The sequence below is a fragment of the Dermacentor variabilis genome, chromosome 4 (assembly GCF_050947875.1).
Source record: "Dermacentor variabilis isolate Ectoservices chromosome 4, ASM5094787v1, whole genome shotgun sequence".
NCBI classification, from domain to species: Eukaryota; Metazoa; Arthropoda; class Arachnida; order Ixodida; family Ixodidae; genus Dermacentor; species Dermacentor variabilis.
The window spans coordinates 2,825,596-2,852,690 of NC_134571.1; the positions used below are offsets into that span (position 1 = coordinate 2,825,596).

General features: G+C 47.5%; 1 protein-coding gene across 2 annotated transcripts in view; it reads left to right on the plus strand.

The window, feature by feature from the left end:
* Positions 1-27,095, plus strand: part of LOC142578574 (fat-like cadherin-related tumor suppressor homolog) — a 512,562-nt gene that overhangs the window by 427,991 nt on the left and 57,476 nt on the right. For both annotated transcript variants that reach the window (XR_012827230.1, XM_075687953.1), the window contains exons 31-32: positions 22,169-22,326; positions 26,506-26,961. Coding sequence is in view for 1 of the 2 variants with exons in the window: in XM_075687953.1 (XP_075544068.1) it covers positions 22,169-22,326; positions 26,506-26,961 (614 nt within the window). In the remaining variant the exon portion in view is untranslated. The remainder of the gene's footprint in view (positions 1-22,168; positions 22,327-26,505; positions 26,962-27,095) is intronic.

Genomic DNA, 27,095 nt, shown 5'->3' on the forward strand with positions numbered 1-27,095 from the left:
CTGGTATAGAACAACCAGCCCTCCTTTTCTAAAAGCTGCTCCAATTTGTTTGAAAAAAGATAATGAAAAGCGTTTGGGTAAACTTGGATTCAGGGCTGCCTCCGTTTGCAACCTTCCAACAGCGCCTTCGAGGCTTACCCTGGCAACTGGCAAACACACGCTCTGCTCTTCTGCAACTTATCTGATCCAGACGCATTCCCCTGTATAGTCCCCGGGAAAAACACAGGACAGTTGTGTAACGTCTATGGTGGCGGTGGAATCGTGAAGTGCCCTGCACATTTTCCTGTTTACCACAACATCCTGCATATTGGCGGTGAGAAGTTACGGAGTCGCCATCTGTCGGAAGCACCTCCCTTGCGTAGTATGAGGGATCACGCGGCGTGCTCCTCATAGGTTTCGCTTACGGCACTCAATAAAAACACCATGCGGCAGCCCTTCTGGACATTTATGTAAGTACTCTCAAAACGAGGGAAGCTTTTGACTGTCGATATAATAATCTTGGGCAAACTGAAAGCACAGAATCGTTTACAGATGCTATCTCTATCTTTACCAAATACCTACAGTAAACGCCACTGCGCAGGGTCGCCACGATGGAGTTTCCTGAACCGGCTTCTTGCATGAAAGGTAGGCAAACGCTGAGAGTAAACCATGTTAAATGTGTTCTTATAGTGGGTTGTCTGTATAACCAAATGGAGCATAACAGAATGAAGCCTCACTGCAGCGATTGCATGGGTCCGCACCGACCGACTGCGCGTCTGAGTGCATGTCCGCACACAATGTTTGGCTTTCGCTGTGAGCGCGTTTTCGCACCGTGCAGCGAGCTTTAGGCCACAGCATCTGAGCATTTGACAGTACACTAGCAACCATTGTTGCGTGGACGCCATCAGAACTGTTCAGAAATAATTTCGTTACAGAGACTTCATCGCCTACGGCGACTGTGATGTGCCGTCGCGACGATTCAATCTATTTTGTCTTCTAAGTTTTTGGACATGTCAATATTATTTCTCAAGTTGCGTCGCACTATATGTTTATCGGTCTTCTCAGCATGTGATTTCCCTCTGCTTGTTCGTAATCCAGTGCATTAATTCATAACAGAAACATGACCATATCCCATGCCTTTTTTAATGTGCATCTTACTGCTCCCGTTCCAGTGAACTTGCCAGTATCTAGCACCATGTTCATAGACCAAACCGTCATGGAATTAACCGGGCAGTGGGCATGGGCGAGCGTCGCAGTACGGGTTTTCTGCTATTCACCAAGCATCGCAGTCCCGGCGCCGTAGTAGAAATATTCCTCGCCTCTGTTCTTGCTGCATACCCGAGTTGCAGCCGATGGCTCTCTGCCGGTTCTAAGTTTCGCGAGCCAAGCTTCACGCAGCTCCTTGTCCTGCGGCTACGTGTGAATAAGGCTGACACTGGGCTCCGTTGCGTACGTCGGGCACTGCGGCACTTAGCAGTAGCCTACCATGCTGCATGCCTCCTGCAAAGGCAGCCACTACCTATTATAGTACTTTCAAATGTTCTCAAGCAGACACCCAAGGCGGTAAAGCCTAACCACTTAATCAGAACGGCAGCACAGCTGGGACTTTAAACTTTCGTTTTCAGCTCACTTCGGCGCCTCCGAAGCAGCCGACGCGGCTGCTGTGTCCACGTGGTCCCTCATGCCATGTCACGCCAACGGTGGCGCCAGCTCTTCCAGTGATGGAGCTCGAGGCCAATATGGCTCGAGCAGCCTCAGATTTTCGTCTGACTGGCTAATGCCAGCGAACACAATTTTCTTCTTGCAATTTGAGGAAATATGGCCTTCCTTGTTGCAACGGAAGCAGGTAATTGGTCTCCGGGCTTCGAACGCGCGCTCCACATCTGCCTTAGCTTTAGCGGCCCCAGCTGGCTGGGCTTTCTCTGCTAGCCCTTCCCTCGCCACCTCAGCCTTAGTCGATACTCCTTTGCTGAACTCGTTGCCCATAGATGATTTCTTATTCGGCAAAATTTGGCCGCGTGGGGAAAACTACTTTACAGAATAGTCCTTTTTTTCTAGCCTATCTTCCTGAATAGGGTTTTCTTGGCAGTTTCAGCACGTGTAATATTCCTCCACGAGCTGTGCTGCCTACTCTAGGTCTACCTCTGAGGCAATGCCTCCTTTACTAGATGCCAGCCGCGTTGCTCGCTTTCCCATTGCGGCGGCGGTTCCCTTAGTTGAAGTTAGTTCAGCATAAATTCCGTGAGGCGGCGCTCGTTGCCTTTTCAACTTCCGGCGGATGTGGCAGCGGCGGCTGAATGCTCCGCCGGCGCTTTGTATGCGCGGGCGTTTGTTAGCGAGCGTTATCGCGGGCCTCCGAGATGGCAACAGACGCCATGGTAATCTCAGAGGTCGCAGCACGTGATCTAGGTTGCAGACGTCCGCCACAAGCGGCGCTCGTTGCCTTTTCGCGGAGGAGAGAAAAGGGAGAGGGCCAGGAACCGAGTTTACGGACAACGCGGCTGGCATCTAGTAAAGGAGGCATTGTCTGAGGGTCCGTCCTGCAGCCAAAGTCTAGCTTCCTCTGGGAGAACTTGGTAAAACTGCTCCAGAGCTATGCATTCAAGCATCTTGTCGTGGTTGCCATACGCTTCTGCACTATTGAGTCACTCTTTTAAGTTTGTGAGGATCTCACCTGGGCTCTTGGGACAAAGGAACGACAACACAGTAGTGCAAACAATCACAAGGGCATTTATTGCACCTTTCATAGACTAATGCCTGCTAGCCGAGTTGCTATCCACAAAACATGCCGATGGGCGTGCGACAAATGCGAGGAAGTCTGACTCACCGCAACCGGATAATGAGCTAATGTGCTCGCCCCTTGCTGGAAACCAACGCTTGGTCGTTCGTGCGTACAGTCACGCGAATGGTGGCGCGTTCGAATGATCATTTCGTCCATTCCGGGTAGGCCTCACGAGACGGTCTCGCAGTAGCATAGATCGATGCACGCGTAGAACGTCTGCGTCGCTTGCTTATCCCGAGCCAAAGGGGAAGAGCCTTCTCCTTTTTGCACCCAAGTAACCCCGCCGTTAGGTGGCGTTAGCAGAGCCACACTCGCACCATCTCTCGCAACGCTCTTCAACCAGACCGACTGCCGCTGGTACCGAGCCACGTGGGGAAGCCGGATTACAGGAGACAGGAGTTATGCGGCAAAACAACATATCAGGGGACGCGTGAGAGTTGCGCATCCCCACAAGTTAGACTTTAACTCGTACACGAACTCGTGTGACTCGCTGCCCCTTTTTGCCTGTCTAAACCACTGTCGAAATGCCTCGACAGAGAGACGGTATTTGTGAAGAAGCATGGCATTTACCTTTCCATAGTTCTCCTAGTCTTCCTTAGACAAGTGTGCAAGAACTTCCGCGGCCTCTCCTGGGACAACTGAGGGCGCTATTCTGAACATACCGCCATTTTCTTCGATGCATGACCTAGACGTGACGTGAATAAAATGGCGCTGATGGCCCGATTTTGCTTTCGTAACGTGATGTCAACTTGATGTTTTGCCTAAGAAACTGAAATGAAGGCACTGAATGTAAGGTTATCGTTAAAGGTTATCGGTTATCGGTAAAACAGTTTTCCTCTGCAGTAAAAAATAACGCAGCTAGCTTAAAGCGCATAATTATTCCGTCGAAAACGCTTCTCGCTTTTATCGTCTGCTGCATACAAGCCATCGTCTGCTTCATTAGCTAGGATGCGTATACCTGGGAAACAGGAGTAATTGTACATTGGCGCCAACGCGCTTGTTTTCTACCTTGAGTCAACACACCCACCCGACCTACCAGTGGTGATGAGCACATGTCCTAGGCCACATTATCACTACCTCGCGAAATGCAAGTGACTCGGCCCGACTCGGCTGGCTCAGAAACAGCCGAATATCACCGATAGCGTTGTGTGCGCCAGAGGCATCCGCATGCGCGACGCAAGCACCGGCGCTGCCATCTCTTGTTCACTTCGCTGGTTACTCGCACCGCGTGAGGAAACTTCAAGACGCCGCCTTGCGTACATTCCTTTTTATAAATTAAGAAGATACAATGGTCATAATTTGTGATTGTGTGAAAAGACATGAATCTTGATTACAATACAAACATGACAGTGAAAAGTGGACAACGTTGCAGAAAGTTTACTATTTTCAGTTAATATTATTTCAGCTCAACCTGTTCTTTTAAAGTGGTGGCCCAGAAACAAATGCTAACACCACCCGAGAGCGATGCAAATACTACGAGCACGCGTTATGAACAAAAGATTTTCATGGCACCAAACGACGGGGAAAATGTGGCGATATGCACTCTTCTCAGCCGCCATTGCATATGGCTGCTCATTAGCATAATTTGCGCGGCTCGTCGCACCACAAATTATGGCGGAAAATCTCTGCAATGGTGGCCCAGCGCAGCGTCGAATTGACATTTACGAAACAGCCCTTTCTGTGATGCTCCCCATGGCATATTCCTTCAGCCAATCAGCAAGCTGACATGACGCCCATCTTGGGTTGCCACTACATATTCGCGAAATAGCAGATGAATTGCAATGGCTTCAGTACGGTACAGCTCACTTTCTTTTTGAAGCGCTAACATCGCGGTATAGCTGCCGAGGACGAAAAAAATGTTTAGTTGATAAAATTTCCAGCCCCACATCATGTTTCGTCATCTTGATGAAAACACAAGATTGCATTTTGCAAGACTTCCATTTCCCTGCACAAATTTCAGGGCACCTGAGCTCTCGACAGCCAATCAGAGAGTAAACATGGCGGATAGTGGTGGTCGTGCAGCTGCCAGGCGTGTCGAGAATAGTGCCCTGAAAGAAATTTTTGAGACCAAAGGCTTTCATCCAGCCCTATCTTTTCACACGTATGTTCAAAATTCACGAGAAAAACTACGACATCACTGCCTATCCTGTACGGTAGCATCAGGTCCTGTATTCTCAGTTTAGGCATATCATCTCCACCGGAAAGGGGACTTGAACGCGCCGAGCTGGTTTGAATTTGCTCTATAGTTCTCTCATTTTAAGAGCATAATCTTGCTCTTTGTGCCTTTTTTTTTTCTCCTCTGCCTCCTCGAACCTTTTCCTCTCCTCTGCCTCTTTGTGTCTTTTTTTTTTCTGTTGCCACGTCACACATTTTTTTCTCACTTTTCTCAAGAATTTCTCCCTAAACCTCTTCGACTTGCTCCTCCGTTACCTCTTAGGAAAAGGTGGTGTGAGTAGGCAAGGAAACGCTACTACTGTAATCACAGCTGCAATTATGGAGAAACTGGATAAACTTAAGTTCTAGGTACGGTGACATGACAACCCCCTCCTCCCCCTTTGGACTTTCCCTTTCATCCATGTTGCTTTTTCGGAGCCCACCTCCTGAAACTTCCTGTTCCATTAGGAAGAGGGGGTCTGGGGGTTTCATAAGAAAATTTTAAGGTGGGGGGTCTGACCCCCCCCCCCCTCTGGCTAGGCCAGTGGTAGTGACCATCGAAGCAACTGGGCCTAGCGGTGTCATGCGATACTTCGATTTGTGCAAGTTGGTTCATGGTTAACTGGGAAGAACAGAATGTAAAAAGACACGGACAAAGAAGACACAGTAGAGGACAGCGCTCATCCACTATGTGTCTTCTTTGTCCATGTCTTTTTACCATGATAATGTTAAGGGCCCCGTGTCACAGAAAATCTGGCGTCAGCGTGCAGCGTCTAACGTCGGACGTTGTTCCGGCAAAAAGATTTTCAAACCACCCATACCCAGGCCATCCATGTGGCGCAAGGAAGTTACTGAAGCAATTGAATTTCTTAAGCTAAACTATGTTGAAACTTACACTCAACCTACCGACATGATAGCGTCGGATTGTAATTTGAATATACCAGAAAACATAAGTCTGTTACACGAAAACTCGAAAAAAAAAGAAAACCTTTTCCAGAATTTCTACCATTCATCGACTGGGCATGACGTCCGCCATTTTTGTGCGCCGGTGCGTAAATTTATTTATTTATTTCCAATACTGTTAGCCCTTGCGGGCTGTTACAGGGGTGGTAGAAAAAGAATTTTCCGCAAACGTAACACTAGTTCCGCAATAAACAAACAATGCATTCAGCAAACACATTACAGTTTACGCTTAAATGATTCAGTTGTGTGCATTTCAATAAATACATCTGCGTCAAGTGTGTTCCAATCAACTATAGTTTTCACAAGAAAGGAAAATTTGAAGCATCAAAGCGTGGCACATAGGGCATTACAGCATGAGGGTGACCTGTACGTGGGGACACTTGTCCTGAGGAACGCAAGTATTCTGGAGTCCAACTTGAATTTATTGTTATACAGTTGGTACAAGAATTTCAACCTGGCTATTTTGCTGCGCGTTGCGAGTTCGGGCAAACCGGCACAAGATAATAACGCAGTTACAGACTGCGTCCTTTGATAAGCATTAAAGATAAACCGTGCGGCTAGTCTTTGAATTCGTTCCAGTTTATTTGTCAAGCCCACTTGGTGCAGATCCCAGACTATACATGCGCGTATTCCAGTGTGGGCCGTACAACTGTTTTGTATGCCTTGGGCTTTACCTCGGGTGTAGCATCTTTCAGCTTTCGCCTTAACAGACCGAGTTTGCGTTGAGCAGAACCACAAATGTTTTCAATGTGTGCGTTCCAGTTGTGCGTGATTGTGACCCCGAGATACTTAAGTTTACTAACATGTTGAAGTGGGCTATTATGTATTCTGTAAGTAAAAAGCAACAGGGTTTTCTTGTTAGATACAGTCATGTAAACTGATTTATCTAAATTCATTTTCATGTCCCACGTAACACACCAGTCATAAATTCTTCGCAAGCATTCGTTCAACAACACTTGATCCTGGAGATTCTTAACGCAACAGTAAATAAGGCAATCATCCGCAAATAGACGCAGTTCAATGTTAGGATACAAGCCATTAGCAATGCCATTTACATATACTAATAGAAACAAAATTGGTCCTAAAACCGAATCCTGTGGCACACCCGATAAAACAGGTAAGGATGATGATCTTTCGCCTCCTATTTGAACATATTACTTTCTATTTGTAAGGTACACATGGATTCATTTCACAATTTGTGTAATAATTCCAAGTTTATACAATTTCTCAATAAGTTTTGTGTGACACACTCGGTCAAAAGCCTTCGAAAAATCAATTGCTGTAACATCAATTTGTTCGTTGTTGTTAATTGCGACTCCGAAAGCATGAGACACCTCAAAAAGCTGTGTCACTGTTGACAGACGTTGGCAAAAGCCATGCTGCTTACTATAGAATAAGTTGTTATTTTCTATATATTCAACCAGATGTTTCGATATTATGCGTTCTAACTTTTTACACGCGGAGCATCTAATGGAAATTGGCCAATAGTTTTCCGCCAATAACTTATTGCTCGCTTTGAAAATAGGTACGATGCGTGCGAGGAGCCAATCTTCTGGCACACCTCCGATACAAAATGACATTGCAAAAATTCTAGACAAAAAATGTGATATCCATTCACAATAACGCCTCAACGCCACAAGATTTTTTGGTATCCAGTTTTAACAACAATGCTAGAATGCCTTCTTGAGAAAGTGCAATATTGACAATGATGTGGGCCTCCCACACCGTGGGACGGCGCGCGCTAAGGTCGGCGCCATGAAATACCATGAATCGCGTGAGCTGCACGTTCTTCTCCTGGCCCGCCATAAAACAGAAGCGTCTATTTTATAAGACTCCGTCTTCAATCTATGTTACATTTTTCTGGTGGAGGTGCGGGGTACATGCTACCACTCCCAGATCGAGCACCGCCTACAAGCCCAGTACGAAGTCCAGTCGAGCGTACTCCAGTTCACGGACAAGCCGTCAACTTCAAGGACTGCCACCTGAGCACGAGCCTCTACCCAATCGAGTCATACGGATGAGTACATCAGTTCCGTCTTCTTCCTCAACTGCGCCAACCGAGGTCGTCCTCAACCAGCCGCGAATCCCCACGTCCTTCCATGGGGACACCTTCGAGGATGTAGAGGACTGGCTCGATCACTTTGAGCATGTTGCAGAATTCAACGGCTGGACTCCAGAGCGCAAGCTACACAATGCCTACTTTGCCTTCAAGGATAATGCGCGGACACGGTTTGAGAACCGTAAGGTGGCCCTATGCACATGGGACGAATTCTGACGGCAGCTAATCGGTGAGCTGAGAAAAGAGCGAGCTGAATCTGCAATTCAGGCGAGAGTGCAGCGGCCGAACGAAAGCGTCGCAATGTTTGTGGAAGATATGTGCCGACTTTACCGATGCGCGGATCCATCCATGCCGGAAGAAAAGAAGCTCAGGAACTTTATGCGCAGCGTCAGGCAAGAGTTATTCGGTGGACTAATACACAACCCACCAAAGACCATTGCAGAGTTTCTTGCGGAAGCCATATCAATGGAAAAGGCACTGCAGCAGTAAACAAGGCAGTTTTTCATCCACACTACAGATCCGAGCGGGTTGATCATAACCATAAAGTGCGTGAATTCAGGTCAAGAACCGATATGTTCAAGATGTTGTTTTTCCTCACACTGTTCGAGAATGGAATGCTTTATCTTCATTTCTTGTTAATATTACTGACAATGAAGTGTTTGCATTGTCATTGTGACTGCCACTATAATATTTTTTTCTTTTGTACAACCCCCCCACTGTAATGCCACTGTGGTGCTGTGGGTAAATAAATAAATAAAAAAAATACAACCGCGACGTGTCGACCCTATCACGTGTGACCCTCTTGCTATACCCTTGGACAATACCGACGCCTTGGAGAAGCTCATTAGGCTTGTTGTCCGAGAAGAGCTTCAAAAGCTTCAGGTAGCTCTGGTATTGGTACTGCGACTCGCGCTGGCTGAGGTCATCCAGGAGGAAATCAGGCAGGCAGTACAAGTCTCGGAGCAAAGCGAGACACCACAGCACGAGGTACGGCAGCCACAGCCTCGCGTGTCGTATGTGGAAGCTGCGCGAAGTTCATTGTCCCCGACTTCTTACGATGTGCGCGACGTCCCGGACTTTCATGGTGTGCGCACCGTTAAACAAGCACTTGGCGACTTCAGGACTCGCCGCACGCCATTCATGTCTGAAACACGACCATCCCGCAAGAGCAACGTATGGCGCACTGCAGACCGGAGGCCCTTGTGTTTTCATTGTGGTGAAGCCGATCACCTCTACAGGGTGTGTCCTTACCGCAGAGCTGGGCTCCGTGGATTTTCACTGAATTCGCCGTGCCCGTGCAATGGTGAACGCCCCCTGGAGATTGAAGCCTACCTCGCGGACACCAGGACCTCGTTTGCCCCACGATTCCATGTCCCCCAGTCACCATCACCCGCCCGAAACAGGTCTTCCAGGCCCATCTTCACGCCGAGCGCAACAAGGCGTTGCTCACCCAGCCCTGCCTCCCGGGAAAACTGAGTCCAGCGACCTGCGGAGGTGAAGTTGCTGACGTTGCAAACGCTGAAGATCCTCCATTAAGATGACCACGATATTACGTAATTGAGATGCAGAGAAAGCAGTGTAGTTCGGTGTTAGTATTTTGCGACGTACCAGTTACCATAGATCACCACGAAGTCACGGCGTTAATCGACACACGTGCGGACACGTCTGTTATGAGCCATAATCTTGCATGTATCCTGAACAAAGTTTCGACGCAATGGACCAGGACTCAGATTCGTACTGCAGGAGGGCACCACATAACTCCAATGGGCTGGTGCACAGCACGAGTCAACATTCGAGGCTTCACATCGGCGACTTCATCATTCTTCCTGAATGTTCGAAGGACCTTATACTCGGCATGGATTTCCTTCAGGCGAACGGTGCCATCATCGTCTTGCAAGAGTCTAGAGCCAGCTTTGCTACTACACAAGCCATAGCAAACAGCAATGGCAACGACTTTGACATCGCGCTTCGCGTAGCTGACGATCACGTCACGTTGCCACCCAAGAGCAGCGTGCTTACCCTTGTCCGATGTGACATGGAGGACGACGCCGAAGGAATCGCGGAAGCAAACATTCCTCTGCTTCTTGAGCGCCACATTTGCATAGCCAGAGGGCTTCTTCAGGTGCGCAACAAATGTTTAGTCGTCTTGCTAACAAACTTCAGCAACGAATATCGGCATGTACCGCAAGGAACGACAATTGCATTTCTTCACGAAATAATTGATGTTACTGACATTGCCACATTGAAAGTCGCATTGTTTCAGCAATCTGTGTTACCCAGCCTAAAAGAACGGATTCACGTTAACACTGCTCTGCCAGACCATCAGAAAGACCATCTATTGAGTCTCGTGAATTAATTTGCGGACTGTTTTTCAATGTCGTCCAAAGTGCGGCGCACGTCCATCACAAAGCACCGTATTATCACGGAACGAGTCCACACGTCCTGTTCGTCAGCATCCTTACAGAGTGTCTCCAGTGGAAAAGGAAGTGATTAAGCATCAGGTGAAAGAGATGCTCCAAGACAACATGATGCAGCCATCCACAAGCCCATGGGCCTCCCCTGTAGTCCTAGTCAGAAAGAAAGACAACACACTACGCTTCTGTGTAGATTATAGAAAGTTGAACCGTGTCACCAAGCGCGATGTTTATCCATTGCCACGCATCGACGACGCATTAGATTGTCTACAACATGCCAATTTTTTTTCTTCGTTGGATCTTAAATCAGGGTATTGGCAAATCGAAGTCGATGAACAGGATCGTGAAAAAACAGCGTTTGTGACACCTGATGGGCTTTACGAGTTCAAAGTTCTCCCCTTTGGTCTCTGTTCCGCACCTGCCACCTTTCAGTGGATGATGGATACCGTGCTTGCTGAACTCAAATGGCAAACCTGCCTCATATACTTAGACGACGTCGTCGTGTTCTCGAGCACATTTGACAAACATCTCACATGACTCGAGAGTGTCTTCACGGCAATCCATACTGCTGGCTTCACCATCAAGCCTGAAAAATGCTACTTCGGGTTCCAAGTTGGTCCTAAAGGCATCCGACCAGACACCGACAAGTTAGCTGCCGTAGCCGAGTTTTCGCCACCCACATACAAGAAGGCTGTCCAACGCTTCCTTGGTTTGTGCGCATATTATAGGCGCTTCGTTGAGGGATTCTCGTGAATTGCTGAGCCTTTGACACGGCTTACACGTGACAATGTGCCTTTCATTTGATCGGACGAGCAGCCGCAGTCGTGCAATGAATTGCGCAAGTGCTTGCAACCACTTGCGCAAGCAGCCCCAATACGGGTTCATTTCGACGAAGATGCTGACACTGAAATTCATACTGACGCCGGCAATACAGGCCTTGGCTCAGTTCTTGTGCAATGGCAGGCTGGTGCGGAATGCCCCATTGCTTATGCAAGCCGCAGTCTCACCAAGGCTGAGAAAAACTACTCCACCACTGAAAAAGAATGCTTGGTGGTTGTGTGGGCAATTGGTAAATTCCGACCCTACTTGTACGGTAGACCCTTTAAGGCTGTCAGCAATCATCATGCCCTGTGCTGGCTTGCCAACCTCAAAGATCCTTCAGGCAGACTAGCCCGTTGGAGCCTGCGCTTACAAGAGTATGACATTACAGTTGTCTACCGATCTGGAAGGAAGCACAGCGACGCCGACTGTTTGTCAGGCGCACCACTCCCTACGACGTTCTCGGACCCTGACCATGACTTGCCATTTGTTGCCGTTATCGATGCCATAGAGATAGCTGACCCTGAGACCAGTGCGCTGACCCTGAGCTGCTGCCGCTGATCGAGCACCTTCAAGGAGCTGAAGGTGTCTTACCTCGGTCACTCGTGCGCGGCTTATCATCATACTCTTTGCACAACAACGTCCTTTACAGGGAAAACTACAGAAGTGGTCCAAATACGTACCTCCTTGTCGTGTCGTTGGCGCTGCGCCAAGACATTTTGCAAGGCTGCCATGATGAGCCATGTGCAGGACACCTGGGATTCGCTAAGACATTAGCAAGGATACGCCAGAAGTATTACGTACCCTGGCTTTTTTCTTCTGTGCAATGGTACGTGAAGACGTGCCGTGATTGTCAGCACCGCAAGAAACCACCAGTTAAGCCAGCTGGCTTTCTCCACCCTGTGGACCCTCCTCAAGCGCAGTTCCAACAAATAGGAATGGATCTACTTGGGCCATTCCCAGTGACCTCTTCGCGCAACCAATGGATAGTCGTCGCTACCGACTACTTAACCCGGTACGCCGAAACCGAAGCTATTCCGCAAGCAAACTCGTATGAAGTGGCCAAGTTCTTTGTATGCCACATTGTCCTACGTCATGGTGCACCGTCTGTTCTCATCACCGACCGTGGTGCAGCATTTACAGCCAAACTTATGGAGGACGTTCTCTAGCTGATGCATTGCTCTCACCGCAAGAGCACTGCGTACCACCCTCAAACCAATGGATTAACTGAACGTCTGAACAGAACGCTGGCTGATATGCTCTCCATGTATATCGACGTAGAGCACAAGACGTGGGATGAGATTTTACCCTATGTGACCTTCGCGTATAACACTGCTGTACAGGAGACTACACAGTTTGCACCATTTGAACTTGTATACGGGCACCACGTCATGTCAACATTTGATGCCATGGTACCTCTGGTTGATTATAGCCCGACCAGCGTACACGCGGAAGAATTCGTACAAAGAGCCGAAGAAGCACGCCAGCTTGCTCGGCATCGTATCCGGAGCCAACAGCATACCGACACCCTTCGATACAACCAGGGTCGATGCGACATCCATTACAATACCGGCGCCTTCATGTGGGTCCGGACACCCATCCATCGCCGTGGACTCTCGGAAAAATTGCTCCGCCAGTATTTTGGTCTCTACAATGTTACACGCCGCCTCAGTGACGTGACCTATGAAGTCGTCCCTTGCAATTCTGACCCTGGTTCGCTCCGTCGTCGTCCTCGCGTGGAAGTTCATGTAATGCGCACGAAACCCTACTATGCGCGTACGTGAATGCCGAGATGCACCTGAGGAGCTCTATTTCTTGTCACCGAAAGAACTTTTTGACGCGACCGAGACGGTAGCTTTTCGTATGGGGGGGCAATTGACACAATGATGTGGTGCTCCCGCACCGCGGGACGGCGCGCTCGAAGGCCGGCGCCATGAAAGACGATGAAGCGCGTGAGCTGCACGTTCTTCTCCTGGCCCACACAAGCGTCTATTTTGTAAGACTCCATCTTCAATCTACGTTACAATATCATTTCTATCTTCACACAGCAACAAACCATTGCTCGCATTTATGGGATGCCTATTGCTGCCAGGTGTAAATACAGAGTTAAACATACTGTTAAAAGCCTGTGCAAACAAAGCTGGTTTAGTGCAGACATTTCCGTCTACCTTAATTTCATTAATGTTACACGTAGAACCAGGTATGTAATTCCAGAATTTTTTAGGTGAGTTTTGCAAGTAATCCACCAATGTTGCTGAAAAAAATGCCGCCTTCGCATCTTTTAATTCTTTTCTAACTTGCATACTGAGACTGGCTATTTCTCCACATCGCCTTGGCATCCTTCTACGTGCACTATTCAGTCACCGTTTCAAATGAATAACTTTTATAGTTACCCATGGATTGGATTTTCCTATGCGCTTAATTTTCTTGGGCACATATTTTTCTAAACAGGCGCGAACAACTGATACAAAGTATCTCCAAACCCTATTTATGTCATTATCAACCGGCATATTATCAAGAGCATGTTCTAAGTCGTCGATAACCGACGTGTCGTCCGCCCGATTAAAATTATACACATATACAGAGGGATTTTTTTCTAATTGCGTGTTTCCTATACCTAAAATTGCTACTACTGTTTTATGATCTGATATGCCTTCCTCAATGTCGACATTGTAATTAAATGTTCCATTAGTCAAAAATAACAAGTCCAGTGTAGACTGATTTTGCCCCTGTGTCCTGGTCGGCTCGAACCTTATATCATCGCTAGGCTTTTCCACTGGCCCCGTAATTATTGCATCCGAATCGACACCTGGTAAATTAAAATCCATATTCTGGAGGACACAGAGCGGGCCGCTTTGTTCCTTGAGACTTCCAAATGGTGCTCACCTCCACCGCATCGCGGCCCATGCAAAGGGCCACGTTTCTACCAGAAAGCCCGCCTTTGTGCATAGTGTCCACCATCCGGGCTTCTCGTTAAACATTACGGTTACATACGCTCCCGTTGCTGGGAAATGCGAGAAGCAGTCAGGGATCTTTGAATGCTATAGTGTTCCACTCTTAAAGGCGAAGCTTAAGCGTCCTCCAAATTTTCCAAATTTTTTCGCTGCATTTTCCTGTTGTCAAGCACACGACAGCACAAAATAACCTCACAATCATGCACTAAAAACACCATGTGGGTAAACACAAATAGCTGCAGTGACTGTGACTGCCATGAGATCAGCATGTTAGAGCTTTGGTCTGGAGCTACAAGATAATCAAGATTGTGGCAGTGGTCGCTTTCTAATGCGGTTTGGAACCTGTGGTCACAGCAAAAAGTCTGGAAAATCGGAAGGCCACTGGTTTTAGCATCTGAAATCTAAGGCATTTTTTGCATTGGCATATATAGGGTACGTGGCAGTACTGCAAAGACGTTCTAATTTCCAGGCATTTGCAGAAAATTTTGGCATTAAAAAATTCAGTCATTGGCGATAGTTCTTGTCATTTAAAATTCGGTTGAGTTTTTACCTTGCTTCATTTTATCGTTTGATGGTGAAATCGTTCACCAGAGCAAAACAGCAGAGATGCTGGCACCACAAAATCATCAAAATCATGCACTTTCACTTGGGACAACTGTGGGGGTTGCAAAAATTGGCAATAGGAAGTGAGTACAGATGAGTTTAGACCGTTGGCACCTTTTTGCAGTGGTGCTTAAATGTAACGGTATGTGACGTACAGCCTCGCAGGGTGCAGCCACCAGCTACGTTGCTTGACTGTGCCATTGTTTCTGCTATCTTGTGTTGCCTGAATACCCTGTGTGGAACAAGTCCAAACAAACACGTTGCATTTTTGGGTACATAAAGAGTTATCCCAACACAGGTAATCTGTCTAGGCTATTTAGTTTCATCAACTTCTATAGTGGCCTCACCAGCTCGAATGGTGAAAAGCCTGGATGTGCATACTTCACATACAACAGTACATGCTCAGTACAGGACAACAGTACAGGACAACAGTACTCTGCGCTTGTCTGGTCATTCGCAAGAGCTTTGTGTTCCAAGTAAATTGTGCATCTTCGCCTCCAGAAATGTGACGGCTTCAGAACTTGGGCATGAAGGCAAACATGCGGATTTGTAATCATTATTTTGCCATCATCTCAACAGCGCGGTCTGTTTCCTTTGAGGAATACTTTTATTCATTGTACTCCCTAGCTATGGCTGTGGCTGGTGCACGACTCTGTATGCTCTGCATTAGTTGCAGAATGTTAATACAGTGACGTGTTTGTGCTAGATGTTGACACCAACCTTGCATCACACATGCTCTTGGGACAAAGGAATGACAACACAGTAGTACAGTGAAACTCGGCTATATCGAACTCGCAAAAAAACGCCTATCAGTTCGATATAAAGCATAATTCGATATAAACCTGCTAAATAATTTGATGTCATAAAAGCACATACCATTTATAAAATAAATTTATTGATGAAACTTGCTTAGTTTTGCACGAAATAGTCCTGTATTTTCTTCTGTTTGGGCAATTTTGCTGCCTGCGACGCACGCACTTCTCCACATTGTCTAAGGAGTCGGAGCAGCTGATGCTGCAACCTTCTGCATTCGCACAGAAGAACCGGACTAGTGCGAGTGCACTAATCACTTCGGAGGACGTGGGCAAAGGACCGTCATTGCTTTCCTCATTGTGCCCACTTTCACTTGTGCTCGGTACGATGTCGGCAATGTAGTCATTGTTTTCAGGCTCTCCCATGGTCGCGACACCATCATTTGCACTCAAACTCGTCCACTATTGATTCGTCACCAGTGTTTGGAAATGCTGACAGCTCGCTGCAAACTTTAGCAACACCGGCAACGGCTTTGTCGCATTCATCAGAATTTATAGTAATCACCGAGCACACGGAAGACGGCATGGCTGAAGCAATTTTGGATGAACCACTTGTTCACGGCTGTGTGTACGCATCAGGCGCCACGGGCACCGGGTTGCGAGTTTGGCCACTTTAGCCCTAATTTCCCTCTTAATCTTCAAGATTGGGCTCCTCGGAATCTTGCGTGCTGCTGGGACATCCGACTTCTCACAGCATTCGACCCGATCTATGATTTCGAGCTTCACGACGAAAGGCGAATTCTGCCGCTTCATCACGGCAACACTGCGGGAGAAGGCGCCCACAAGGTGCACACGCAATGAACCAGAAAAGCAGCAAGACAAGTTGCACTTTTGCCGTCTTGCACGACAAGGGCACAAATCCTCTGATTGGCTGTCTGAGCAAGTGGTGTGGGCAGGCCAGGATCATTTTTTGAAGGGGCTGTCGACGGCTTGTACGAGGCAGCGCGGTCACGGTAGGGAGAGTGGTTGGATAGAGCCGCGCCACCGGGTTTTCCTGCTACTGTGAGGGAAAGCCAACTTCTGGGGGCACTTTTCCGCCGCCTGACGTTTTATATATCGGGAGTCGCTGCTGTTTTTGTTTGATGTAAGCGTAACTTTTGCTATATATACTCATTGTAACTATATACCATGTCCATAAATTGTTCGATATATAGAATAATTCGATGTAAATGGTTTCGATATAGTCGGGTTCGACTGTACAGACAATCACAAGGGCATTTATTGCGCCTTTTATGCATCAATCTAGCCAGCCAAATTATTGCCAGTAGAAGTAGAATATGCGGATGCGCGCACAACAAATTGAGGAAGTCCGACTCGCTGTGACCAAATCGTGAACAAATATGTTCGCCCCCATGCTGGACAACAACGCCTAATCGTTCTCGTGTACAGTTTGGGGATTGAGGAATTCACTGGCACCATTGTGTGGGTCCATATATGCCTCGCCCCATTCCCACTCAAAACCGGTTGATGGTTTGCGGTGAGGACAGGGTGCTGATGTCATGGCACGGCCACGTTCAGCTGCCAACAGCTGGGTGCGTGTCTCTCTTTATTCCGAAACATCACTGGGTATGTACATGCTTCCTCTTGTCCGCCGACACCTTTGTGATGAGTGCCTAGTGCTCGCATGAGATCGTACCAGATTGGCTGATCTCCCACGAGTTGGCCCATTGGTTATTGCGAGAGCAAGTAGCATAGCCGCCAGGAACTTTTCTAGCAGTGTGTCCCGGCTTGAACCTGTGCTCTCGCAGCGACTATATGCTATATGGGAGCTCCAGTGTTTGTATTTTCACCCTTGGCGCAGGACCCCTTTTGCTCTCGCGCCATCCCAGGACCGGGCGTTTGTGCTGTGTTGGGTGCCGCTGGAGACAATAAACAGTTACCATTAACTCGGACTGTGTTCTTGCATGCGTCGCTTGGTAGTCCCTTGCAGCCTGAGTGCGTGCACAGTGACGCACTAGAAGCGACGGCTGACCTGGCCCTGTGGCTCGCTAAGCTTGAAGCCGCAGTGGTGGTCGGTACTCCTGGGACCCGAAGACCACACAACAGTCATGCAAACGGTGGCAAGTTCGAACAGTTATGCTCGACTATTCCGGTGTGTTGCTCATAAGGCTTTTGCAACGCGAGTTTGCAAACCGTTCGCACCACTCACCCAACCCAAGCCCGCGAGGGAGACTACTCCCTTTTGTGCCCCAGTAGCCCCTCTGGTAGGTGGCATTAGCAGTGGCAACACTCGTGCCATTTCTCGTAATAAGCTGCAACCACACCGTCCGCCGCTGGCACTTGGCTACGTAGAGAAGCCAGACTACAGGGAATGCGAGAGCCATATGGGAAAACAACATTACGGGACACGTGAGCATCCAGCATCCCTACAAATCTAAAGAGAAGATTAGTTGTGTGGGGTTCTCCTCCCGTGCTCTTGGGACAAAGGAACGACAACACAGTAGTGCAAACAATCACAAGGGCATTTATTGCACTTTTAATAGATCAATGCCTGCTAGCCGAGTTGCTATCCACAAAACGTGCCGATCATGGGCGCGCGACAAATCTAGAAGTCCGACTCACCGCGACTGGATTGCGAGCGAATATGTTCGCCCCATGTTGGAACCCAATGCCTGGTTGTTCGCACGTACGGTCACGCGAACGGTGGTGCGTTCGAAGGAGGCCACGCGAGACGGTCTCGCAGAAGCATGGATCGGTGCACGCATGGGACGTCCGCGGCATTCGCCGACCCGCAGCCAAAGAGAAAGCGCCTTGTCTTTCCCGCACCCAAGTAACCCCGCCATGAGGTGGCTCAGCAGCGCAACACTCGCGCTATCTCTCGCACTGCGCTTCAACCACTCCGACCGCCGCGGGTGCCAGGCCACGCGGCGAAGCCACACTGCAGGAGGCGGGAGCTATGCGGGAAAACAAGATATCAGGGGACGTGTGAGTCGCGCATCCCCACAGTTGCTAACACATTAAAGGCGAACTGCAATGAAATTTTCGACCGCCTAAGAAGCCCAGATAATTTAGACATGTAGCAGTCTCTGTGCAAAATCTTACACTTTAAATACAGGTCAATTCATCACAAGGTGCTCGCAGAAATCTTTGTTTTTCACACCGCAACTGAAAAAAGAAATGCCACCATTACTGCCCAGTGGAAGTGACGTACACTGGAGAACCTGCGCCCGTGCTTTCTGCTTCCTTGCTTGTATTAGATTCCGGTGTATCAGCAAACAGGTCTCGCATGTCTGCTAGCGACAGAGCTAGTATACTTTGTTAGCTCTTCCATGTGCTGTGACATCGCCATTGCGCCCCTGTGAAGTGCTTTTAATGCAAAGTATTCTCTAAGCCCACCTGGTTTTCTCTGTTTGTCTGTTTACATTCAACAGCAGGGCCTCGATGCATTCTGCCTTCACTCAAAGAAGAGCGCATTGGGGTGGCCAAGCTAAAGGTGCAGTATAGTCCGGCTTAACTCGGACGCAATCCACATGTGGTACAGTTATCCTACATTGGTGAAAATTGGACGCTCTACAGTCTAGTGTGTCTGATGCGGGAATAGAACATGTCCTATCACATGCCGGAGCAGCTGGAATAGGCTACATCGCATACTAGCTTGGCTGACCAGCAGCATGCTGTTCAGGTTTTTAGGTTCACTGAAGTAAGCGTGTTGCACTTGCGCCTTCCACAAACAAAGAAGCGTTCCCTTGTGCACTTGTCTGCTAGTGCTGTGGCAACAATTGATCGTGGCACTGCTGCAGGTCACGCTTAATGTGCAGAGAAAAATTTTAGCTATCTTAGTGTCTCCGGCATGACGTATCCGACTTCCCCAGCTGCTGCCTGGCAAGCTGGAAGTGCCGAACTCGTCAACCAACCAGACCGGTCAGGCAGCTACCACCATATGCAGTAAAGGATTACAAGTAGTTGAGGCTTGGCATGCCCGGGCTAGAGGGGCTCGGTGCTAAGTGTGCGTAAGCTGACGGCCAGACAGGCCAGACTGCGGCCATGATAAAGCTTTGCCTGTTTCGCTCTGGCGGCATTGGATTCCTGCATAGCTTGCCGCTGCATCTACATCATAGCCACCGTGTCGTGTTCTCCTTCATGACAAATGCAGCATGCAGTTCCCGCTCGTTTCTGGCACTGTGTCAGAAAGGATTTCATTCGTCTACTTCAACGCATTCAATGTAGAGACACACAAATATCTTGAAGATGATGCTCTACCACAAAAAATCGCTCAAGAATATGGCCCTTTGATTCTGATAAAACCTCAGCAGTCATGGAGGCATTGCGGAATCAGGGTGTAGACGAGCCGTATGTAAAAATACTGAAAGATATCTATAGCGGCTCCACAGCCACCGTAGTCCTCCATAAAGCAAGCAACAAAATCCCAATAAAGAAAGGCGTCAGGCAGGGAGATACGATATCTCCAATGCTATTCACAGCCTGTTTACAGGAGGTATTCAGAGACCTGGATTGGGAAGAATTGGGGATAAAAGTTAATGGAGAATACCTTAGTAACTTGCGATTCGATGATGATATTGCCTTGCTTAGTAACTCAGGGGACCAATTGCAATGCATGCTCACTTACCTGGAGAGGCAAAGCAGAAGAGTGGGTCTAAAAATTAATCTGCAGAAAACTAAAGTAATGCTTAACAGTCTTGGAAGAGAACAGCAATTTACAATAGGCAGCGAGGCACTGGAAGTCGTAAGAGAATACATCTACTTAGGGCAGGTAGTGACGGCAGATCCGGATCATGAGACGGAAATAATGAGAAGAATAAGAATGGGCTGGGGTGCGTTTGGCAGGCATTCTCAGATCATGAACAGCAGATTGCCATTATCCCTCAAGAGAAAAGTATATAATAGCTGTGTCTTACCAGTACTCACCTACGGGGCAGAAACCTGGAGGTTTACGAAAAGGGTTCTACTCAAATTGAGGACGACGCAACGAGCTATGGAAAGAAAAATGATAGGTGTAACGTTAAGGGATAAGAAAAGAGCAGATTGGGTGAGGGAACAAACGCGAGTTAATGACATCTTAGTTGAAATCAAGAAAAAGAAATGGGCATGGGCAGGACATGTAATGAGGAGGGAAGATAACCGATGGTCATTAAGGGTTATGGACTGGATCCCAAGGGAAGGGAAGCATAGCAGGGGGCGGCAGAAAGTTAGGTGGGCGGATGAGATTAAGAAGTTTGCAGGGACGGCATGGCCACAATTAGTACATGACCGGGGTTGTTGGAGAAGTATGGGAGAGGCCTTTGCCCTGCAGTGGGCGTAACCAGGCTGATGATGATGATGATGATGATGATGATGATGATGATGATTTTAACTTTGAACGTTACTTTTGGTTTTCATGTGGCATTGTAGCGTTTGCCAAGCAAATCTTGATGGGTAAGTGACTGTGCTGTTTATATGTAGCTTGTGCAGCTTCATCAACTGCAGTTTACATGCTTTGTGAGCATCAGCTGGTCTGTGTCGCACTTGCCTGCTGCGCCGCGGTACACAATTTCACTCTGAGAGTTGGGACAGGAAAGGTGTCGTAGGCCTTCCCCTACTCAGCGTTGTCTACTGTACAGCCATTGCTCATGCTCGAGTACATATTTGAGCACCTGATGGCCACACAACGCGTCGGTATTGTTGTAACAGCTCAAATCACGAGCACAACAGAGAGAACGCATGCCAAAAGAGACGCGCCCGTCAACTCGCAAATGATGAGCGAGCAGCCAGGTGCAACATGGCTCAACTGAGAGATGAGTAGTTGTGTATGGTTCTTCAATACTTGCCATATTCGCATCGCTACCGCTTTGCCGCTAGGTGCACGTGTCGTCTGCATAGGCGCTAGTTAATACTTGCTAATAACAAAATTAGGCAGTTACCAGCCCTGCGGCTTTGCGAAGATTACTTTTAGACTATACACTAGGCATTTATAGTCAATTTAGCCCAAGTGAAATTTCGTTACAATTGCCCTCTAAGATTGGAAAAGCATTGAAAAATAAAATAAATATAAACGAACAGAGATAGGAAACATCTACATGCATGTGTGATTGGTGAAGGAGCACAAGAAACACAAAGAAGGGAGACATATATGTCCTTCTTTGTCTTTGATTTTGTGTTGCTTCACTAATCTACATGCATTAAGTACACAGCTGCGTTAATGTGTGCAGAAAAACAAGATAAACTGCTGGAGGAGTAGCGATTGCGAGCTTTTTTTGAGGGGTGCCTTTGCTGCGTAAATAATTTGCACTCATTGTCTCCTTTATAGTACTAGCTTACATCATTAAAGTGACCGGCCTCATGCAAGCCTTTCTCAACAGTAGATGCACGAAAGTGCATTTTCCAGATCACCATGTCCTTGAAACTGCAGTGTAATATCACTGGAAGCACCATGTGTGCATTCTGCATCTTTGCCCCATCATCTGCATCACTTGCTGTGGCTCTTACTTCTGCCATTAGTGGCGCTGTTCTCAAGCACACTGCCGGCGACCATGACTGCCTAGTGCCTATGGCACATATATGCAGCATTAGGTAGATGCAGGATGCTGTGGTTCAAAACACAGTGCTATTTTGTGAACCATAATCTTGCGAGGGTGCTCTTGACTTAGCGCTTTCAATGCCTTATTTGCCAAGTTGTGGTGTCTCTCATGCAGAGAAACGGCCCATCTCCTTCGGTGGCCAGAGCTATGCACACTATGTGCTGTCACAACCGCTGGATCGGCGCCTCTCCTTCTCAGTGATGCTGCGCACTCTGCAACCCAGTGGAACATTGCTGCACACCTCTGGGCCACGGGACTACGCCATTCTTGAGGCAGGTGCTATCCCTTGACAGCACCGAATTTGTGCAGCAGTAATCCTGCCAACGTGTGATCAAGAATCGCGCTGTACAAAACTTGGCCGGTCAACTTATTTACTGTCATAGTTGTTCCTTTGATAAGTCATCCCATGCCAAATCATGTCCTAGACTCATATCCGGTTTCTTTCTAAAAAACCTTATCAAAGTTCATCCTTGTGAATTACTTTTGGACAAACCTTTTTTCCTGTCTGTCTGCAATTTTATCATCACTGGGGTGACCTAAAACCTATGTCACAGAGAAATATTCTCAAAAACGCAGTCTCTTGTGGAAAACTTTCAAAATCTTCAAATTTTGAAGAAAGCCATTGCACTGTCATGTTCAAGCTCGCTAGGGGCTAAAAATTCTGTGGTTTTACGTGGCAAAACCAAAAATATGTTTATGAGGCATCGTAGTAGGAGTCTCCGGGTTAGTTTTGACCATCTGGGGTCCTCTAACGGGCATCCATTGCACGGTTATTTACATTTCACCCCCATCTAAATGCAGCCGCCACTGCCAAGGTTTGATCCCGCAGCTTATCAGCGCAATGCCAAAGTAACCCTGCTCTTGACGGTTGAATCATGGTGTCCCATAGTGACACTGCGATTACAAGAGACGCCAGGTTTCCCAATTAATTTTCACCATCTGGGGTCCTCTTAACGGGCATCCATTGCATGGTTATTTACATTTCACCCCCATCTAAATGCAGCCGCCGCTGCCAAGGTTTGATCTCGCAGCTTATCAGCGCAATGCCAAAGTAACCCTGCTCCTGACGGTTGAATCATGGTGTCCCATAGTGACACTGCGATTACAAGAGACGCCAGGTTTCCCAATTAATTTTGACCATCTGGGGTCCTCTAACGGGCATCCATTGCACGGTTATTTACATTTCAGCCCCATCTAAATGCAGCTGCCGCTGCCAAGGTTTGATCCCGCAGCTTATCAGCGCAATGCCAAAGTAACCCTGCTCTTGACGGTTGAATCATGGTGTCCCATAGTGACACTGCGATTACAAGAGACGCCAGGTTTCCCAATTAATTTTGTCCACCTGGGGCCCTAGCACACAAATATTTTTACATTTTGTCCCCTTCAAAATGAGGTTGGAAATTGAACCCGCGACGTTGTGTTCAGCAGCAGCAGTAGAGCACTACAGCAGGTAGCTTGTTATAGAGAGGGCTGGTGACGAAGCACTACAGTGAATCTGACAAAAATGTATACTCTTTGACAAGAATATTAGTACATTTTTAGCTAAGTCAGTGATATAAGGGTGTCAAGAAGGTATTGAACTTGGTGAACAAGTAGTTTTAAAGCAGTAGAGGTTTCAACATCAAACTATGTGCAAATTGTCCAATGAGTCAACAGCACCTTTGGCTGTTGTCCATTGTCAACAGCCAAAGCTACTCTGTAAAACTTGTAGATTCTCATTAAAATTTCAAAAATGATTTGAGTTCACCATAAAATCAACGACCGATTTTCTGGAAGCCTGAGGGTTCGGACATGCCCGATAATTTGAGCGCTTTCGCGACACGGCCACGTACCCCATGGTGTCATTGTATAAGAACGTCTGAAATTTCGGACTTCAAAGCCCTTCGCCTTCTGATTTGCTGGACTTTTTGACATGACTGCAGGTCCGAAAAAGCATTTTCAAAGCCACCACCACCGCCATTTTAATTATCTCGCCACCTCGAACAGGCGCTCTCCCACACTGATCCGCTGGCACTCATAGTCACCAATGTGGCAACGCTAGGCCTCCCTGCTTCGATGTTCGCTACCAAGCTTCTTGCTGTATGGTGCCATGTTTTTCATTGAAATAATTCAAAGCAATGGTGCTGACTCCGCCTTTGTAAACCTCGTCAGTGGCTTTGAAACTCGGAAAGCATGTTGCGTTGCATAATGCCACTCTCCGACAGTCAGCTTCGTCTCAATATAGTACTGTTACGCGATGAAGCATATCAAGAGGGGGAAGGTGCAATTGTCACGGGACACAGTGTGTATTCCAGGCACATACCCAGGATTGTATTTTTCGGGGAAGGGGGGGGAGCAGCACAAGGTAACTTTTATATGCAAATGAAAGTGGGTGTATCTTTACTAGTGCAAATGTGAATAATGCCCACCGTTCATCATAAAGACGCGCAAACCCGCAAAAAAGAAATGAAATAAGGTGTATCTCACAGGTACGCCTGTGCGATACACCTCTCCTTTACTTGGAAAACAACGAACCACATCACTTGGACTCGCACTGGAAAGAAGCACAGGAAGAACACTTCCAGGACCAAATAAACAAACGAAACTGTATAATGAAGATTTCTAGCTGCATTTTTCGGAATTAGCTCTGAAGGAATTGTAGAGAAATGTATATTTGTGGAGCAATTACAGTGCTTTTGGATCCATTGTTTAAGTTAAATCCCAAAGCCAACTCATATTGTTATTTACGAAGTTGCGTAACGATGCATCTCTGCCAGTCTCGTACAACCACGTATAGCACAGGATGCTGCGGTTCTAGCCATACTGCACCCACTGTGGAAGGTTAGAAAAACACCCACATAAGTATAGCCGATAAGTGTCTTCGTCAGGCAGCTCGACTGATAACTGTAGAAGCGTCATTCAAAACACATGGAATCATTCTCCAGTTCTGGTGGTGTTTTCCTCTACTTCTTCTTTAAATAAAAAGATGCTGATCCATAAATATTTTACAAACAATGCTTTAATTTGTTAATTTTCGTTTTAGGGCCTTCCTGTTTAGCTGTTGCCTTGGCTCTCTCTCTTAGTAGATCGCTTAATTTCTCAACTCCTTGCGACTCTTGTTGCAGTTGCCAATTTCGCACAAAAAGTGCTGTACAATTAGGGAGAAACCAGACGAGGTAACGGGTGGCATTCATATTTCTTGCAGGTTTAACGGTTTTTGCAGGGTTTGATGATGGACGCAGTTTCACATGACTTTATTATGTACCTTATCTAACCAATATCATGAATATATGGTTCTGAGGATCTGCCAGCATCGCAGCGGGCCGTCACTTGAGAAAATAATGACGCAAAAGGAAAAGTTAAACACAAGTGGAATTTTCTCCAGCCACAACTTGTTCCACAAGCGTACAGACAAGCTGACTACAAACTGAATCTCTTTCCTGGTCCCTGCATCAGTATGAGCAAAGAAGATTTAGCTAACGAAGTAAGATCGATGTGCGTGACTGTTGCAATACATGGTGGCAACTGAACGCATCTCGAGTTAAATGCATGGGCACCAAATAAATGAGAAAACTGGCCTTCGCACCCTAGGAGATGCCGATAACTGCCACCATGCAAAAGGAGTGAAAAATTCAGCAAAATGTTGACCACAGAATAGTTGTCAAGTCTCAAGATTGATTTGGAGGTGCTTTGGGAATGTGTGTGAGGAGTGGTGGCATGGGGTAGGGGGCAAAGGGAGGGGGCTGCCTGGGCCTCCCCCGGGACCCCCCTTGGATACATACCTGACGTATTCCTTAATTATTCATTTTAAGCAGCACCAAAAACACATGAACAAGGAAGTGAACTAGACGAGCACTCCTTGTCAGTGTGTCTTTTGGCGCTGTTTAAAATGAATGATCCATACCAACTAGCTCGAGCACAAACCTTTCTAAGTCATTCTTAATTATACACGTGTGCACCCGCCATCTCCTGTCACAGTACGAGCACCAATAAGCCTAATAAGTGTATAATGCAGGCCGTCAGATCTATTTCGGACGTGCCTGTAGCGATTTGAGCCCGTAGGCACAGTAAAAGGCATGCATTCATTTTTTTCAGGCTGCCCGATTTTTCTGATGTTTTCGCGGCCCTAAAGAGTCCCAAAAATCAGACGTTGACTGTAGTGCATCATCTGCAATCAACCCGTAAAGCAAGTTAGTGACCGCTTATGAGTTTGGATATTTTTCTTGCAACTATAGGAGGTTATGAAAGTGCTCCACAAGGCACTATATTCTTACTCTGCAACTGTCACCACCACGGTAATGAAATTGCACATACAGACAGAAAAAAACAAGCAAAAGTAGTTTACAAGGGATTGTGATTTTTAGAGCGTAATATCTGCTACAGTTGGTGTAGTATGTGCTATGACCAAATAGATTGTACGTTAATGTGACAACTGCTGAAAACAACAAATGAGGCTGATTTGGAATGTACAGGTATCAGGAGGCTATGTGCAGTACCGCTTTGACTGTGGCAGTGGTGAGGGCTTGGTGCGTGTGGCTGGCCGCCGTGTTGATGATGGCATCTGGCACGCACTGCGCCTCGAACGTCGTGGAGGCAGTGCACAGCTTGTTGTTGACCTGCGCTACGAGGCCTCAGGTGCTGCTCCAGGGCCCCACGATGTGCTGAACCTCAAGGGCCGTGAGCTGCACCTGGGCGGGGCACCCGCTGTCGCAGGTCTTGTTGGCTGCCTGGATGATGCACAGGTTGGTGGCCAGCCACTTCCTCTACATCTGCGGCCTGCTGGTCATGCACAGCTGCGTAGGCTGGCCAATGTCCAGTTCTCCTGCCACTTGGTGGATGTCTGTGGCAGCCAGCCATGCCTGAATGGGGCAACCTGTCAACCCCTGCTCACCACTGGCTACACCTGTACCTGCCCCACGCACTTTCAGGTCGGCTTTGACTCTTAATTCACCTCTGTCCATCACATGAGCCTGCTATGAGTGGAAATTTCAAGGGGAATTAAAATTGCTCTATTATATTCATTAGTTCATTAAAATGAAGTTTGACCTTACTACTTCATGCA